The sequence below is a fragment of the Microcebus murinus genome, chromosome 18 (genome assembly GCF_040939455.1).
Source record: "Microcebus murinus isolate Inina chromosome 18, M.murinus_Inina_mat1.0, whole genome shotgun sequence".
Taxonomy (NCBI): domain Eukaryota; kingdom Metazoa; phylum Chordata; class Mammalia; order Primates; family Cheirogaleidae; genus Microcebus; species Microcebus murinus.
The window spans coordinates 27,178,990-27,198,139 of record NC_134121.1 but is presented as its reverse complement, the minus strand read 5'-3'; the positions used below and the strand labels follow the sequence as shown (position 1 = coordinate 27,198,139).

The following is a 19,150-nucleotide window of genomic DNA, read 5'->3' as shown; positions in this document are numbered from 1 at the left end:
TGTAAAGGAAACTGATACAACATTTTGAAGGGCCTGGTTTTGTTAGAATTTGAGATTGAATTACAGTTAAGAACACAGAAAAAAATAGGTATTAACTCTGGTTATTTCTGTTGTTTTTTCCAACAGCTTTATTGAGATATAATTCACATACCATAAAATTCACCCACTTACTATGTACAATTCAATAAGTTTTTACTATATTCAAAGAGTTGTAGAACCATCGTCAGCATCTAATTTTAGAATATTTTCCTCAACCCTAAAAAGACTCCATACCCATTAGCAAACACTCCTTATTGCCCCCATCTTATCCCCAGGTCTAAGCAACTACTACCAATCTATTTCCTGTCTGTATACATTTGCCACGAGATATGTGGATTTTTGTGACTGGCTTCTTTCACTGATTTCACGGATCACTCATTTTGTAACATGTATTAGTACTTAATTTCTTTTTATTGTAAAATATATAGATACACCATATTTTACTTATTTATTCAGCTGATGGACATTTGAGTTGATTCCACTTTCTACTAGCTATTATGAATAATGTTGCTATGATAATTCATGCATAAATTTTTGTGTATTAACTACAGTCATTTTATGGGGAAAAAAATCAAACTTTACGGCTCAGCTTTGAAGTCATAATAATGCAAATACTGAATACTGATTTAAGCAAATTCCAAGACAGCTCTATCAGGACAATGAGAATATAGGAAGTATATGCAGATGATGGCAGTGAGTGGGGGAGATGTAGAGGAATATGGAAAAATATTGAGATGGAAAACCTGAGATGGAAAAACCCAGAAGTCCACATATGAGCATGGTACTTGGAGAGGTAATTATCAAAAGAATCCACTAAAAGAAGTAAAAGAAATTGCCTCTGTAAAAAGAGAACTTGGGGCCATGGCAGACAAAGAAGGGTGGGGACTGGCTTTTTCTTAGAACTGTAGAATTAGTAGATGCCTTTATAATCCTGATAAAAATCAAAGTTTGAAAGAATGATGCCATCAATGTTGTCATAAGAGTTTACAGCACTATGAAAAAGAAAGCTAAACCACTGTGAGAACTCTTCAGCATCTCTATGCAAAGACCTTGAGCATAGCCCTAGGGAAGAACACATGTTGTATCATAATTTCTTTGTCTTCTTGGAGACACTGACTTGGCTTGCCAGGTGTCAAGTTTGAAGTAGTATATTGGGAAAATGTTTCTAAGCAACTAACACAAATGAAATGAAAAATAAGGACATCAGAGTTAAAGAAAATTCACTCAGAGAAAATTTAGACATTTATTAAGGTTTTTGTTTTATTTAAATGGAGAGAATAAATTTTCTTTTTTAGGAATACAATTATATGATATAAATAAACTGGAGAGGTTCCCAGTGGGAGCAAGCTGAATGCTTTTACTTTGTATAATATTTATAAGTTGATTCACAAAGGCTTTTACAACTGACATCAGCAGAAAAATTCTTCTAGGTTCAAATCTCTACCAGGTATTTAATTCTTATTTCTGAGGCATAATGTATTTTATATTTTAAGAAAGATTTTAAGGTGTCTTATTAACCTTTAAATAGTGTTTCAAAGAGACTATAAGCCAACAAATAGTTTAATGTGAAAAGTTTTTATAACAAGTGTTACATTACAGTTCTGGTAGCTGGGTTTATTTGTTCTACATACACATTGATAGCAAATTAGCCAAAATAGCTAAAAACCCATACAGAATTCAAAATTTCAATTCCTCAACCCCCAAACATTTTTTCTTTCCTGATTTTATGGTCTGGAGTATTAGAAAAAGTAGTAGTTTTCCTACATGAGTTCTTGAATCTAAACATTATGCAAAATATATTTAAATGTTAGCTCCATCTTTACCTGGCTTTATCTGTATCACAAGGTCTAACTTTGTTGGAGTTATATTTTGATTTCCTCTTGTTCATATGGAGACAAGGGGAGAATGGAAGTTGAAATCTAAAGTAACCCACCCATCCTAAACTAGCCATTAGTTTCAACTCCCACAAGCAGATACTAAGTAGAGCTGTTCATAGGGGGAAAAAGGTTTTCTCTTTTCAAGTTTTGGCTTATCTTCTTCACTGGGAAATGCCAAATGAGAAAATAGCCACAATTATGACGAATCAGTAGTTGACTATAGATGAAAAATTTTAACTTTGCTTCTTATAAAGTCAGGTTTGTGAAAATTAAAACTTGCTAGTCCTAATATCACCTCGATACTTTTGAGGGAGGAGGTTGGACTAAAATACAACTTCTCTTATGAAGGTTCCTGTTGGGATTTAGTTAAGTGGAAGTGCAAATAGGAAAGCAAACTGACATTCATTCATTTACTGATTCTTGTTGTTTTAAGAACAGAAAATTTGTCCTGGTTTCTGTGACCCCAATTCCCTTTCCTACTTCTGAAGTAAAGCATTCTTGCATGCATGCTGATGTCCTCAAATATTAGGCTTGAGGCTTTGTGGCCAATGGGAGGTTAGATTTTGATGAAAAGGGAACAGATGTAGATTTGGGTTAGTTACTTCAGGATCCTAGGCTGGAAAAGCCCCTTAACACATTACTCTCATCATAGTAACAGCCAATTCCATCTGCATAGTAATCCCTGTTTTATTCTTCTAGTCTGAGCCAAATTATATTGTGACTCACTCGTCTACACTCTAAATCATTACTCCTTTTGCTGAAAAAAGAGGCAGTCAACTACTGTGGCAACAAGGTAGTTAGTAACTGGCAAACAGTCCTGGTATGTTGGCATTTAAACTACTGAAGAACATTTAGTTTTCACTTCAAGGTATCTTACACTTGATGTCTCACCATCAGTATTAGTACCTCACATTGATATTTGTAGAAGAATGAGGAATAGGACCCCAACAGTCTTGACTAAAAAGTGGAAGGTTGGTATTTTTCTTTCATCATTTTAAACACATATCGTACTCTAATTCAGATTGCTCAATCACCCTAAGTTCTTGGTGGGGGTGGGGAAAGTACCAATCCTCTTTTTTTCTATGTCTTCTGACACAGAAGATGTCCTTCACAGTGCATCCTCTTCCCCCTTTCTCTCTGCCCTGCTTCATTAAATTGTGACATTAGTTTCAGTAGAGATTTTCTCTTCAGTTGCAAGTCCTGATGGCCCTACATTTTAGAACTGTTGCTGAAGGACTGGTTTGCATTTGCTTCTGTCAGGATCCTAGGTTTCACCAGTCCTGGATGAATTTTACATTAACTTATCGATTTGGAGATTAGTACACCTACACAGCTCATATAAATGTGGACTACATAACTCATGGATGGCATATATTGGCCCATGAATTTCTCACAAGAGGACATCTAGAACCCTGCCCAGAGAGAAACTTTGTCACTTTTTGAGGACAGTGAAAACCTTTTTCTAATTCCCCTTTCCCTTTCATTGAGGGAGTTGCCCTTCCAGGGTCTCTCCTTTATTCAGGGATCAGTTACATTTCCCCATCTCAGGTTGGCCCAAGGCTATCTCCCCTGTCCTCCTGAGCATTAAAACCATAATCTCAAGAGCTTGTACCTAACTAAACTCCTTCAGGGTTGCTACGGCTTTGCCTTATGAGCTTACTGCTCTGCCTTCATGTTGCCTGAACCCCAGAAGGTTTATATTTCAAAGGAAAACTCAAGAGGAAAACGGAATGAAACTCTAAGCTGGTACCTAAGCACTCTAAAAGATTCAACATTTTTAAGATCAAGAGGCTCTTGTAGACCAGATAAAGTTGTTCTCAGTTCCTCTAAAATGCTGCCACACTTATCATAGATACGTGCTAACAGAGGGAGGCATTTAAATCCAAATAGCCTAGCTACTTGTGGTGCAGAGCATTTAAAGATAATCTCCACATAAATCTCCTCTGAAATCTATTCTTATACAAACGACATTCAAATTTTGCTATAAAAGTCATAAAGAAAAAAATTGTAAATAAGCTAAGAAAAAAGTTTCTGAATGTTTGAGTAAAAGAATATCTTTCTATGGCAATGCATGACTTTTGTTCTTAAAAACAAAATAAAATTCCTCTCCACAAAGACTTATTTTAAACCCTAATTCCATGACCAACTCTAACATAAGCAAGAAAAAGAGGTGCTGTTTTACAAGTGAAATATTGGCAAGATACCAACTTGTACCACCCAACTGAGATAAAACTCTGACCTGCAGGTTATTCAGAGGTTCCATCTTCATGACTGGGCCCAGAGTGTTGAGAGGCAGGGAGACATCAATGCTCTGGTTTGGCATCAGTGGTGTATGGATGGCCAGAGGAGTGCTGGGGATGACACCAAAGCTAGAAGACAGGATAAATAAATCACAGAGGTTAATCAAGAGGCAGGATTTAGCCACATTGTTGGGTCTGAATGGATTTTTACTCCATTTGAAGAAAACAAAATTTTTAATGCAATTAAATTGAAGGAATAGCAGGAATCAAGGTGCTCAATTCCAACTTGCCATAATATTGGTTATATCATAATCTCTGTTGTCCATTAAATGGATTTGAGGAAGGAGAAAACTTTCCTAAGTATGGAATTGCTTTGCTAGTGTTATAATTCTAAAAGTTTATTCTCTTTATCATGCTACTTGAGAGACAGGTTTGATGAGAATCATTTTTTAAATAAATCTTTCCTTAATCTTTGGTAGAAAGGAGATTTAAGAATTTCCACTCTATAAAGAGAAAAGTACAATAAATTGTTATTATTTCCCTAGCTTAATAAACCTGCCTGATCAAGTCCCAAGGATTATTTACTGGTAACTCACATTTTCTTTCTTTCTTTTTTTTTTTTTTTTGTTCACTTACGTAGGATGCAATTAATCACCAGGAAAGAGCTAGTCTAAATAAAGCAGAACCGACTGGTTATGCATTCCAAAAAACTAGGATAAGTTGTAGACCCAAACATGGCCACTTTCTAAGCCTGCAGCAGGCAGTGAGTACCCACCAGTTTGACTTCTCAAAGGAAGCCTGTTTAATAATAATATAAGGGTGGTAAAGAGATTAAAAAAAAAAAAAAAAACTCAGCCTGTGTCTGAAGTAATATAAAAAACAACAACATAACCAAGAGGGCAGATGGTATGAGAAACACCAAGAATAAAACTTTGTAAGCATTAAGCAGAAAAAGTGGACCTAGTATAACAAACAAAATGATACAAATTTATATTTATGTTCTAAAAAGCCTCAAGAAGGAAGATGGGACTATGATATTTATAAAATAGGTAAAGAGTTTATATAGATAGTATCTTTCAAGAGTCAGATGGCTAAAGAAATATTTTCCTTTTCCTAGATAAACTACACCTTACAGTACCAAAATGTAATAATGAAATGATCCTAAGAATTCACATCACTCATTTAGGGATAAAACTCATAGCTCAAAAAAACATTTTGCTTTTTTTTTTAAGACAAAGTCTCACTCTGTCACTCAGGCTAGAATGCAGTGGCATCATCATAGCTCACAGCAAACTCAAACTCCTGGGCTCAAGTAATCCTCCCACCTCAGCCTGCTGAGTAGCTGGGACTATAGGTACACACCATCACGCCTCGCTAATTTTTTCTATTTTTGGTAGAGACAAGGTCTCAATCTTGCTCAGGATGGATCAAACTCCTGAGCTCAAGCAATCCTCCCACCTCAGCCTTCCACAGTGCTAGGATTACAGGCGTGAGCCACTGCGCTTGGCCCATTTTGCTCTTTTGATCTTGTTCTCACAGTCAGCCAAACTGCCTTTAAGTCAATATTGGGATAGAAACATGGCAGCAGTATAGTCCCAAACCTTGCAACTGCTCTTCTTGGAAACAATACAGAGGAAACAAAGAAGGGGGAAATTGCCATAAACTTACAATTTCACCTTCTGCAAAACTACAGGTCAGAGAAAACCCACAGAACTGGTAAGCAATGCTCTGGTGGTGCAGTATGGAGGCACAAGAGTCCAGAGGAAACTAGCAGCAGTAGGTCTCAGAGACTGACAGTAAATATCCATTCTTAGAAGAGACCTCCATTCTGATTGGGGTAGGACTAAGATCAAATAGGGAGCGGCACATGGACAAGGTAAAAAAAAAAAAAAAGAAAAAAAGAAAAAGTCCCCACAGGGGCCCTGGAAGTGAGAGAGCTCAAAAAGCACCACCTTCTAAAGACAAAATAAACTCTTTAGAAGACAGGGCTTAGAGGAAGAGACCAATTAAGGAATATGAAGTGCACAGGACTGGAATAGAAAGCCCTCTTGAGTAAAGTTAGGTTCTGAGAGGCAAAGGGGTTTGTGACTACAACATGGTAAAAAAGGAAAAGATCTTGAGTAGCACAACCTAAAAATCTACCCTGACCTAGCTGCTTCTTCTATGGCACTCTCCTGCTAACAGCTAGTCCTACAAATTCCAACTTATTCAAATATGAGTACCATAGTGGCATAAACACAGCAACTATTCAAGGCACTATTACCAAAAAGTGAAAAGAAAGCAGTACAACTTCCTTAATGACAAACAAAAATACTTGAAAATAACTTTCAATTAAAATAAATGAAATTATGAAACATTTGTACATGAGGGAAAACAAAACAAAAACCTACTGAAACAACTGTAGCAACCAAGGAAGAACACATAATAGTAAAGAAAGTGCCCGAGGAAGAGATGACCAGATAATGTGAGGTGAAGGTGGGATAACAGGAAAAGAGGAAGGGAAGTCAGGAAAGAAATAATAATAAAAGTAAATCATGTCAGAAATGGAGACTATATACCATGAACATAGATGTAAAAATACTCAACAGAATTTTAGCCAGTCAAATCCAGTAATACATAAAAAGATAACATTAATATATACTGACCAAGTAGGATTTATCCCAGGAATGCAAGGTGGGTTTAATATTTGAAAAATCAATTGATGTAATCCATCATATTAATAGACTAAAAGAAAACCTCACATAATCATCTCAATACATAAAAAAGCACCTGACAAAATGTAATACCAACTCATAAAACTCTGTAAACCAGGAATAGAAGGGAACTTCCTATTCCTAAGCCTACAGCTAATATCCTGCTTAATGGTGAAAGACTGAATGCTTTTCCCTAAAGAATTAGAACATTTTTCTTAGCACTTCAACTCAACATTTACTGGCTCTAGTTAGTACAATCAGGCAAGAAAAAGAAATAAAAGGCATGAAATTGAATAGGAAAAGATAAAACTCTCTATTCATAAATAACATGATTTATCTATATAGAAAATCATAAGGAATTTACAAAAAGGCTACTAGGCGCATGCCTGTAGTCCCAGCTACTCGGGAGGCTGAGGCAGAAGGATCGCTCTAGCCCAGGAGTGTGAGGTTGCTGTGAGCTAGGCTGACGCCATGGCACTCACTCTAGCCTGGACAACAAAGTGAGACTCTGTCTCAAAAAAAAAAAAAAAAAGGCTACTAGAAGGAAAAAGTTTGAGTTTAAGAAAGTTGCAGGATACAAATTGAATATACAAAAAAATCAATTCTATTTCTATACACTAGCAACAATCAAAACTGAAAATACTATTTACCATAACATCAAAAACATGAAATACTTAAATCTGACAAAAGATGTGCAAGATCTGTACATGGAGAATTGTAAAACACTGTAGAGAGAAATTAAAGACTTAAACTATCCCAAAAAGGATTATAAAACTAATATAGGAGCTAAAACTATAACACTTGTGTTAAAAAACAGAAAAAAAACCTTTGTAGCTGTGGGTTAGGCAGATTTCTTAAAACACAAAAAGTATAAGCCATAAAAAGAAAAAAAACTGATAAATTGGACTTTATTAAAAACTTGTTTTTTGAAAAACACTACTAAGAAAAATAAAGGCAAGCCACAGATTGGGAAAAAAAATTGCAACACATCTATCCAACTAAAGGACTTGTATTCAGATTATAAAGAACTTTTACAACTCAAGATAACGACAAAGCAAAAAAAGTAAAGATTTGAGCAGATACTTTAGCAAAGGATGTAAGAATGGCCAATATGTTTATGGAAAAAATGCTGAACATTAGGGAAATGCAAACAAAAAGAAACACTACTACATCCCACAAGAATGGCTACTGATACATCTACTGACAGACTACTGATGCATCTCAAAAGCAGTATGTTAAGTGAAAGAAACCAGATATAAGATGCCATGTGATTTCATTTATAAAAACTTATAGAAAAGGCACAAGTATAGTGACAAAGAACAAGGGACTAGACATCATAGCAAACACAGTAAGAGACACAGAGAATAAAAATGAGAAAAGGCAAATATTAATAAAACAGAAACAGGATTTGAGATCACCACAAACCATGAAACATTTTTCCAGAAGATCAAGCTTAAATCTAATTAAGTCTATATAGATTTGCCGATTTACAGATGCAATTAGCAAAATCAAGATTTTGGGAAACTTGCTGGGCACGGTGGCTCATGCCTGTAATCCTAGCACCCTGGGAGGCCGAGGTGGGAGGATCATTTGAGCTTAGGAGTTCAAGACCAGCCTGAGCAAAAGCGAGACCCTGTCTCTACTAAAAATAGGAAAATTAGCTGGGTATTGTGGCACGCGCCTATAGTCCCAGCTACACAGGAGCTGAAGCAGGAAGACTGCTTGAGCCCAGGGTTGCTGTGAGCTAGGCTGATGCCACTGCATTCTACTCAAGGCAACAGAGTGAGACTCTATCTCAAAGAAAAGGAAGAAGAAACAAACAAACAAAAAAAAAGGTTTTGGGAAACTCCACAGGTAAAAGACCTAATTTCTTCTACAGATAAATTTCAAAGTGGGGAGGGGGCCCCCCACGGGGCATAGGAGAAGGGGAAGAGAGAGTAGGAAACCATAGGTTAAAAGAAACTTAAAACACTTATCTCCCAATTGCAATATATCTTTTAAAAAACGTTAGAAAGAAAAATGGCACATACAGAAGTAGACAAAGGAGAGCCAATAAATGCATAACTGGAAACTCCAAAGAAGAAAATCAAAACAATGGAACAGAACTCAAGTTTAAACATATAACCCCTGAAAACTTTCCTGAAATTCAATACTTAAAAGTACATATTGAAACAGTACATCTTATTCCAAGAAAAACTAACCAAGATTGGTCAACATTTACAATATCCTAGTAAAATGACTGAACTTTAAAACTTTGGGCAGCCAAACAAAATAATCAAATCATTTATATGGGAAAATCAAGCTTGTAACTGACTTCTCCTTAGGAACATTCAATGACAAAAAGACACTGTAACAAAATAAAAGTTCAAGTCAAGAATTTTCGAGCATAAAGGTCACAGTTCTGACAATGTAACAAAATTCACGGAATATTGTTCACATGAGCCCTTTTTTGAGGAAACCTGCTAGAAGACATCCAAGAAAAGACAATGGAAAGAACTGGTAATGAGTACAATTCCAGGACAAAGAAGGGAACAAAGGTGAAACAATGACTATAGGAATGGTACAATTTATAAAAATGAGAAGGGGCAAGAGATGAAAAGTAGGAGTTCTCAGCCTCATCTGTCATAATGGGGGGATCAATAATGACAAATCAAGTAGTAGAAGTTTACTTACTTAAGAGTTAAGTAGAAGCATACTTAAGAGTATAAAAGTAAACCCCAAGAAAGAAAGTACTACTAATATTAGGTAATGGGGGTAGAGGAAAAAGATATAAGTTACTCATAGTAGGAAATCAACAGACTATAGAAAGCAGGGACTAAGGTGGTTTTTTAAAGTAATAGGCTACTTCATCAAAACAAAGATATAAGCCTTACCAAGTATCAGAACGACTTAAAAAAATAAATAAAAAAATAAAAAGCACAGCCTGAGCAACAAGACCCTGTCCCTACTAAAAATAGAAAAATTAGCCAGGTGCAGTGGCATATGCCTATAGTCCCAGCTACTCAGGAGGCTGAAGCAGGAGGCTCGCTTGAGCCCAGGAGTTTGGGGTTGCAGTGAGCTATGACTGTGCCACTGCAGTCTAGCTAGGGTGAGAGAGCAAGACTCTGTCTCAAAAAAAAAAAAAAAAAAAAAGCAGCAAAGACAAATGGAGATGAATGTAGAGACTATGTAGACTTCCTTTATAACAACAGATTTAACCTCTATTTAATCTACTTATTTCATCTACTGATCTGCCTACCTATCTACTTATTTTCCCAACAGCCTTCCAGGGGTGGGCAACCTGCAGCCTCAAGGCCACATGTGGCCCTCCAGATCCCCAAGTGCAGCCCCTTGACTCAATCCAAACTTCACAGAACAAATCCCTTTGTTAAAACTCTTGGCCTTTAACAGGGCCAGCTCCCCAAAGTGGCTAGAAATATAACTGGTCTTGAAGAAGGAGGAACAGACTTTCTAGATACTTATATGATTTCTAACATGCCACACTCTCAAATCCAGGGTACAAAAGTGTTCATGAATAATGAGAAATGAATCACAACCACTGATGCAAATTGTCATTGACAAATTTTATTAAATCTGCTTTAAGGGTCCAACTACTACTTTGTTATAAGCAAGGCTGAATACCTTGTATTTATAAATCAACGGACCTGCTATTAAAGTCCAACAGCCAGTTTCCTGAATCATAAAATTCAATAAAAATCACTGATGCTTCAGAAGTATAAGACAGGGGTCCTCAAACTTTTTAAACAAGGGGCCAGTTTGCCGTCCCTCAGACTGTTGGAGGGCTGGACTATAGTTAAAAAAAAAAAAAAAAAAAAAACTATAACAAAGTCCTATGCACACTGCACATATCTTATTTTGAAGTAAAAAAACAAACGGGCAAAAACACCTGCATGTGGCCCGTGGGCAGTAGTTTGAGGACGCCTGGTATAAGACATTAACATTTAAATGTTTTTCTCATCAAAATGTGAACTTCATCAGAGACTCTGTTTGGTTCACTACTCTAGCCCAAGTACCTAGAAATGTTTGGCACATAGATGCTAAACTGTTATTTGTTGAATGAATAAATAGATTTCAATTAAAAGTTTAATTGTTTTATTTAAAACATTCTAGTTCTAGACCTTTTAAGACTACAGTATAAAAGTTCTGTTTTTTTTCATTTCATATGGAGTTTCCTAACAAAATTCCCTAGTGCCTCCAGGGTTAAAGCTAACAACTGAATATACCTACAAAAGCCAGGGCTCACTCTACATCCACCATCTGCCAACATTTGAGTTTTTATGCACTGTCAAAATGAAACATTCTCTTGTTGCACATAAGTACATTGTTGTCTCAACATCAAGTTGGAACTCAGATTTCTTACCTATTCTTGTTAAACTGTATTGCAAAGTCTGTCATATGCTGCAGAGCTTTGTTGGTGAAGTTCATTTCCATATAGATGTGTCCTTGGCGGTGAGTAAATGTTCCTGAAATCTCTAAGCCTTTAGCCTTTACTGCAGGTAGCCAGACCTGAAACACAATACAAATCTCAATAGAACCAGATAAGATTTATCTCAATGCTATTTATTTTTTAACAAATAAAGATGAAATTAAGATTTCACTTTAGGCAATTATGGTGATTTTTATACTATAAATGTCAAGTTAATGCAAAAAAGGCTCTGGATAGTCTTTCTGAATTCTGAGATCATCCTCAATTATTTAAGAACCAAAAAAAAAAGTCTACAGGCAACCTTGGCTGCTTCTCCATCTTCTGTTCAATTTGGTCATTTTACTGCTTTTGAAAACTGCTACCAGATGTATGTGTGTGTGTATACACATATATATATGTGTATACACACACACACACAGAGAAAAGAAATCCCAATGAGTATGTGTTTTTCTGTTAGTTTTGGTAAAATATTTAAAAAGAAGAAACTGAATCCATTAATGAAAACAGCATGCCTGTTATCTTTAAAGACTTTTTCATCATTATCATCCAAAGCTATTATCAGTAATCTCCTTAAGGGCATGGACCATGTTTAATGTATATTTTTAACTCCTGCTATAATTTCTGGTAAATAGTAAATATTCATATGTTGCTTAAATATTCTAAATGCCTATTTTCTCTATCTAATTCATTACCTATTCCTGGTCCTAGAACCTTTGATACTCCTGGCCTATGCCAGTAAAAAAAAAAAAAAAAAATCAGGAGATTCATGAACTATTATGACCATCTAAGACAGAACACCAAAGAGTCTGTGGGTGGTAAATAATCATGATAATATACTCAGCCACACTAAAAGAGTGGGGGCAAAGACCAGGGAGTAACCTAAATGATCTCTCCTTTTTCTTTTGAAAGGACATATGAGAAAGTTAACAGTGGCTATATATGGGGAAGTAGGGGCAGGGAGAAACAATTTTCCTGCTTATTTCAATATTATTTAAATGTATATGTATTACTTTTATGTCAGTAAACGAGTACATTAGATAATCTTTTAATTAGTAATTAAAACTCTGTAAGAATAATATTCAACATAGTAAACCTTATTTAACAAAACTATTGAGTTGCGCCAAAACACTATGGCTCAGTTTTGAATCATATTTTTGGTTATTCTACTCAATGGCTGTACACAGTTATGACTCCTAGAATGGACAACTGGTCTACATCTCTGTAGCAGGGATCCCCTATAAGAAGTTGGATGAGTAGGCAGAGAATTCTGGAAGCATCAAGGTATGTTGGTCCACAGAAAGGCAAGGTTATATGAAGACTAGCCCAGCTTGGATGGCACTTTTCCCAAAGGCTTAAATGAACTTCCTTAATAGTGAGTTTCCCTCTGAAATTTCAATCTGAGTGACATCAAGCAAGGCTGAGACAGGAAGAGCCCCCAGTGACATAACCCTAAGTCAGAACTCTAAAAAGGTACGATAAAATCCATTAAAACAAAATTTGAACAATGGCTCTCTAGAGTCCATATGTAATACCAATGGGGAAAGGGGAATGGAAGAAATGAAGTAATAAAAATGTTACTTCTCTCTATTGAATTTTTTCAGATTAACTTCAATGTTAATAAACTAGACAATATTTCTAAACATGAAAACAAAACTCAAATACTTAATATTTCCAATTTTAAGTCTAATTATAAAAATGTCTAACAAGGGTGCTATTGATGCTTCCTATTGCTAAGTTTGAAACCACCTTTCATCTTCCTCTTAAATCCTCCAGAATAAGGGCCCAAACCTTGGATTTGTTACCAGTGGAAGTAATACAAATGTTAGAAGTGAAACTATTTGGGTCCTGTCTATTAAGAATATTGCTGTGCTAACTCTTTACTTACAGCCTTAGGAGCCACATATCCACCAGGAGCCATGCCTATCCCTGTGGACAGTTCAAACAGGTCATTCAGACCACTGCTGACCACAGCAGGAGTAGGTGAAGGAGCAAAGGTTGCAGGCACTGATGATGGGATGAAGGATTGTCCCACCTGTCGGGGGGAAAGGGTGGGCAGAGATCAGGAAGAGCAGATTAATAGTCCCTAAAACGTTGCTATATATTTTAGCACTATTGATAAATCAATAAGAAAACACCATTAATTAGATTCTTAGGAGTTGAATAGTATATTCTTTTTTAGCACAGTTATTTTTTCATTACTGATAAGATACATACACTCTTTAGAAGCTTTATCAAGAGAGAGTACTCAGTAGGATATAGGAACACAGTAATCCAAGATTTTGTGTGTTTGTTTCCAATTTTAGCTTCCACGATTCTGTGCAAAAGGCCTACAGGTACCCTAACAAAGGGGGGGGGGGAGTTTGTTTCTACAAAAAGAGGGAGAAGCATCCAACTTAAATAGCAGTTCCATTTCCACTCCAGTTCAGCAAAGTCTTATTTCCCCATTTAGGCATAAATATCTAGTAGGAAGCTCTCCTAGGGAGATGGATACTCACCCCCCCAAACTAACTTATTTATGAGGAGAGTCTCACTCTGAGTCCACCTGACTCTCTCAAGTTCTTTCTAGATGACAGCAAGGAATAAGAGCATTCTCTAGTCAGGATGGGAGGTTCCATTTCCTTTAGCTTTTTAATATCAGAAAGACAAAAGATCTCTATAGGCACCAGAGTACTAATCCCTCAAGATGTCCCTAACACATGTGGTACATGATCCCAAAGATTCCAAGTAACCCTATACTACTTTCTACTCCTCATATACTGTAATAGAGGTTTTGGTGTGCAGTTCTAGATAGTAGCAGTGGCTGGTCTGATAATGTGTACATAGGAAAGGCATCAAACGGGGCAGCGCTTCCCATGGTGAAAAAAATGGATGGCACTTACTGCCGGACTTCCTCCAATGCCCCCGCCAAGGTCACTGCCAAGCTGAAAGAGAGAAAGGAGAGAGAGGAGAGAGAGGTAGAGTTCATTTAGCTAAGTACTAGATGCCCATATAGAACCTGTAAATTGTTCTACCAAGTTGCTGGAAATACATGCCATTCAAGTTGTCTCCCAAAGCCTAAAGAAATTCTAGATTGCAAAGAAATGTGTATTAGGGGAACCAAGTGGTGGCAGTGATGGTGTATGGGTTTTGAGAAAACTTGGAAAGAAGATGGAGCTGGGACACCTCTGGGATGTTCCAGATCCACACTTTCCACTTGGTTACACAGGCACAAACCCAAACAAGATTTAAAGAGTTTAGATATTCTAAGAAGCTCTATCCCCAAGCAACAATGTTTTCAATATATTTTATTTTTTCTTTATAAGAAATTTAAGGTGGCGGGGAGGAAAAGCCAAAGAAAAACTAAAATGTACCTTGACCTACAAAGTCTGCTGCCCTACTGAAAGGTGGGAACCAAACGAGTATTGAACTGCAATTTTAAGCTTCAAAATTTACAGGTGAAGCAAAAGTGATTTTTAGAGTTTAGAACATTCATAAGAAAGAAAACAGCTGGGAAAGAAAGATATCCTACCTGGGGAAGAAGTGAGGAGGCATGCAATGCTTCAAATCTGTCTCACAGCATTATCACTAAGGAGAAATACTGTGATTTATTTCGAGTAGATCATTTAAAAGGATGCTAAGCATTAGAGAATCAGACTAATTGAATTAGCTAGCTGACAGGAAAATAATTCCACATGGTCTTAGTCCTTCTTTTTTTCTCAGGGTCCTGAGACCCCCCTTGAATCATCAAATGCCATGCTCTAAAAACACTTTCCTTTATTGTCTTTAGAAACTTAGAGATATAATTCACCCTGAAGTCAGTCATGATTAAAGAAGAGCTGAAGTTGAAAATAGCTAGCATGTAAGATATGTTAAACTGGCCAGGCGCGGTGGCTCACGCCTGTAATCCTAGCCCTCTGGGAGGCCGAGGCAGGCGGACTGCTCAAGGTCAGGAGTTCAAAAGCAGCCTGAGTAACAGCAAGACCCCGTCTCTACTATAAATAGAAATAAATTAATCGGCCAACTAATATATATAGAAAAAATTAGCCAGGCATGGTGGCACATGCCTGTAGTCCCAGCTACTCGGGAGGCTGAGGCAGAAGGATCACTTGAGCCCAGGAGTTTGAGGTTGCTGTGAGCTAGGCTGATGCCACGGCAGTCACTCTAGCCTGGGCAACAAAGTGAGACTCTGTCTCAAAAAAAAAAAAAAAAAAAAAAAAAGGATATGTTAAACACATATAAACACAACTAATGGCACTGTTTAAAAAGCAAAAATTACTTTTTTGGAGCTACAGTTCGACATTTTCTTCTTCCCTAGTTCTCACTGTGCATATAAAACACCTCCTTGGATCATCAAATGCCTTGTCTGCTCTAAAAACACTTTCCTTTGTTGTCTATGGAAAGCTGGAGATTGCTGTAGTTGTGTTAAAAGACAAAATTATACTGCATCTTTAGGATTTGAGATGGGATTTATCTTCTCAATGAACAGAGTGGTAGTATATAAAATGGCAATTTCAAAATTTAAAAATAAATCTTAAATATTCAAAAATACCACCAAAGTCTATTTAAACAGGACAGAAAATAACCCTGGCAGGTGCTTCATAACTGGCATTAGCAAGCATGCTCTGCACTAAACTACAAGCCACTCCAACCACAGAGCCAACATTTTCAGAATCAGTTCCCTGAAGACTACTTAATGGCTGGACATGGGATGGAAATCACATACTTAAATAAAAAAGTCATCCTAACCAAGAATTTGAATAACTGGAAAAGTGTAAAAGCAAATAGAAAAGACTACACATCTGCTTTCTCTTTGGTTTTATAATGGCACACATCTGCAGCATGACATCTGAAAAGCATGAAATTCCTTTTATTCAAACAAACACTTATATAACATTTACTGAATGCAAGGCATTACAGGGGATGTAAAGATGCCAATGAGCAGACTATATAGATAAATAAGAATCAGGCTTTGCAAACTGGCAGGAGAAATCAAACATGAATGCAAAACCATGTGGAATATACTAAAGCAAAAAAACAAAGTTCTGAAGGGAAGAACCTCCTTTTGGCTGAAAGATAATAAAGAGAAGCTTCAAGGAGGTTAGTGTAGGATTATAATGGGAAAAATCATAAAAAGCAAAAATGGGGCACGGTCATTTCTCAGATAGCATGAACAAAGGCTGAGAAAGCCTGATCAAGAAGAATGAGTGGTCTAATGAGAGTGGAGACCAGGGTAGATATGTTTAAAAAAAGTACTCATGTGAAACAAGTTTGCAAAAGGCAGTCTGATTATAGGAGATCTTTGATTTTCCCTTCATAAGAACCTAGAGGTTTCTTAGACTAATCTTAAACTTTCTAAGACAAACAATAACTATTTCAATTATGTTCCAGTAACTATGGTTTCAACCTTGAATATCCAAGCAATCAATCAATGGGGAGGAGTGCTTTAAAATACACTGATACCTAAGTCTCACCCCAAGATATAGTAATTTAATTGTTCTGAGGTGTAGCCCCGGCATCAGAATTTTGAAAAGCTCCCCCGGTTGATTCTAGTATACAGATAAGGTTAAAAACACTGAGTCATCACGCCTGTAATCCTAGCTCTTGGGAGGCCGAGGCGGGCGGATTGCTCAAGGTCAGGAGTTCAAAACCAGCCTGAGCAAGAGCGAGACCCCGTCTCTACTATAAATAGAAAGAAATTAATTGGCCAACTGATATATATATATAAAAAAAAAATTAGCCGGGCATGGTGGCTCATGCCTGTAGTCCCAGCTACTCGGGAGGCTGAGGCAGAAGGATCGCTCGAGCCCAGGAGTTTGAGGTTGCTGTGAGCTAGGCTGACGCCACGGCACTCACTCTAGCCTGGACAACAAAGCGAGACTCTGTCTCAAAAAAAACAAAAAAACAAAACAAAAAAAAAAAAAAACCACTGAGTCAGAGAATGAATTATGTTGGAGTCAGACAAGATTCATCTGTGCAGAAATGACTTTGGAGCTTACTTCTGAATAAAACGAATCTGAAGAGAGAGAAAACCACTTTCTAACAAAGGAAGGGAAAGGCTAAATACAAAAGCCATGAAGGGGCTCTACAAAACACCTCATTTGTCCTGATATGATGTTGTTTTATGACTTTCTGATGGGCTTACCCATTCTCCTAACCATTCTCCCCCTTCTGGCTAGATTTACAATCCAAGCTGAAAAGAGAACTCTTAATGGACCTGGTTGGCACTCAATGACAGACAAGTAAAAACACATATGAAAGGAAAGAGCAGTTTTACCAAATATGCTAAATTCAATAAATGCCACTGAGAAAAGATACTCACTGGTGGTGCTTAGACCAAAGGAAATAAAACTTATGTATACCCCTTATTTTCTTAGATTTCATTCTTTTCATCTTTGACTATTGTGTGAATATTGTCTTAGCCAATGATATAAAGGTTCACCTAATTGTGTTATGTCCAGAGAGCAAAGGGAAAGAACAATTTCAATACTGTGCATTTTCTAACTACCAAGACTATTTAGACTTTATTCAGCATCTTTCCTCTTGACTGCAAAAGATTCTAAAGGAGGTGATCCTCTTCTTGAAAACAGGGCAAGGTGACAGCACGATGATGGGTATGAGTGACTAATAGGGAGATGTCAGCAAGGATGGAAGCCAATTATCCAGTGAGTGGCTTCTCCTATCTACAAGTGACAATCAGGATAAAGCAGATATTAATCAGGAGGGAAGGAGGGGAAGGAAGGAAGGAAAGGAAAGAGGGAAGGAGGGAAAGCTGAACGAATACTCAGGAAAGTTGCCGCATATCAGCTGGTACTAGACATTAACCATTTCAGTTCTGTTGCTAGCATTTTTTGGAGTTAGGTTCATATGTTTGGAAATACTCCAAGCCCATACATATGAGATAGACTACAAAATCAATCAAACTAGGACTTGTAAAATTCAGAGTGATATCTGTTATCCAGTAGCTGGTGGGAGCCAGGAGTGAAAAGGAATAGGTGTTACAGGGCATGGATTTGATCCTAATCTTAGGTATCCAGACACTGTGTTTTAAGTGTCTCTGGGAGGTGTCTACTTCCCATTGTTCCCAGGATTGCCTTACTGAGGCTGCCATTTTCTCCATGAAGAAAATAATGTCAACTATATGCCAACTGTAAATCAGGATACAGGAGTAAAGAGGAAAAACTCCAATTACTGGAAAAGACTTACTTCAAATGCTGAAAACTGAGCAGGAATTTTCTTAAAGGGCTGTAGCTGATACCCAAGTCCAAATATTCTGCTAGTGGTAGAGTTTCCCACAGTTTCCAATCATAGTAGTCCTTAACAACAGTAGCTATAGTATTAAAAGGCACTGAAAATGATACTAATATTTGGCTATTGCCAAAGAATGGTCACTTTACTATGTCTGAAGTAATGCTGAATGGGACTCAGTTTATGTTGAATGACACAATAATGTGTTGTTGCACTATTAATTCAGTAACAGGATGGAAAGCAGTGATTTTGTGGTGACTTACTGTAACTTATACGCTAAAGGGATTTAAGCATGGTTACATGAGCTCTGCAGCAGAGCAGGTAGAGCCCAAAGTTCTAGAGCTGAGCCTATACATAGACTCTACTTCAGCTACAGATACAAAAGAAAACATTCTCATCCAATGGCAATATGCTACAATAGCAGAAATACAGAAAGAAAACTTAAGACAGAGGTTCTATAACGGAACAAGTCTGCCTGACTCAAAGAAAGAAAAGAAAAACAATTTTTTATAAAGAAATATTAACTGAGATAACCACTGAGAACAAAAAAAATCCCACAAATTATCACAATGACTGATATGGGTTAGCACCTTTATGGTATGTCTGATCGGTCCAAAGTACATCTATTTGCTTCTAAAATTGTGGAGCTGT

At 36.9% G+C, this 19,150-nt stretch overlaps 2 protein-coding genes across 11 annotated transcripts in view; one reads left to right on the top strand and one right to left on the bottom strand.

The window, feature by feature from the left end:
• The window catches only part of NLE1 (notchless homolog 1), a 350,374-nt gene that overhangs the window by 99,659 nt on the left and 231,565 nt on the right, over positions 1 to 19,150 (top strand). The gene's annotated exons all lie outside the window — the stretch shown is intronic.
• AP2B1 (adaptor related protein complex 2 subunit beta 1) overlaps positions 1 to 19,150 on the bottom strand; it is a 133,556-nt gene that overhangs the window by 33,529 nt on the left and 80,877 nt on the right. For 9 of the 10 annotated variants that reach the window (XM_012786598.2, XM_012786517.3, XM_012786442.3 and 6 more), the window contains 4 exons: positions 14,155 to 14,196; positions 13,161 to 13,307; positions 11,210 to 11,355; positions 4,156 to 4,285 (listed from right to left, as the gene is read on the bottom strand). In XM_012786598.2, coding sequence (XP_012642052.1) covers positions 4,156 to 4,285; positions 11,210 to 11,355; positions 13,161 to 13,307; positions 14,155 to 14,196 — 465 coding nt within the window. The remainder of the gene's footprint in view (positions 1 to 4,155; positions 4,286 to 11,209; positions 11,356 to 13,160; positions 13,308 to 14,154; positions 14,197 to 19,150) is intronic. The other variant, XM_012786992.3, reaches the window with a different exon arrangement.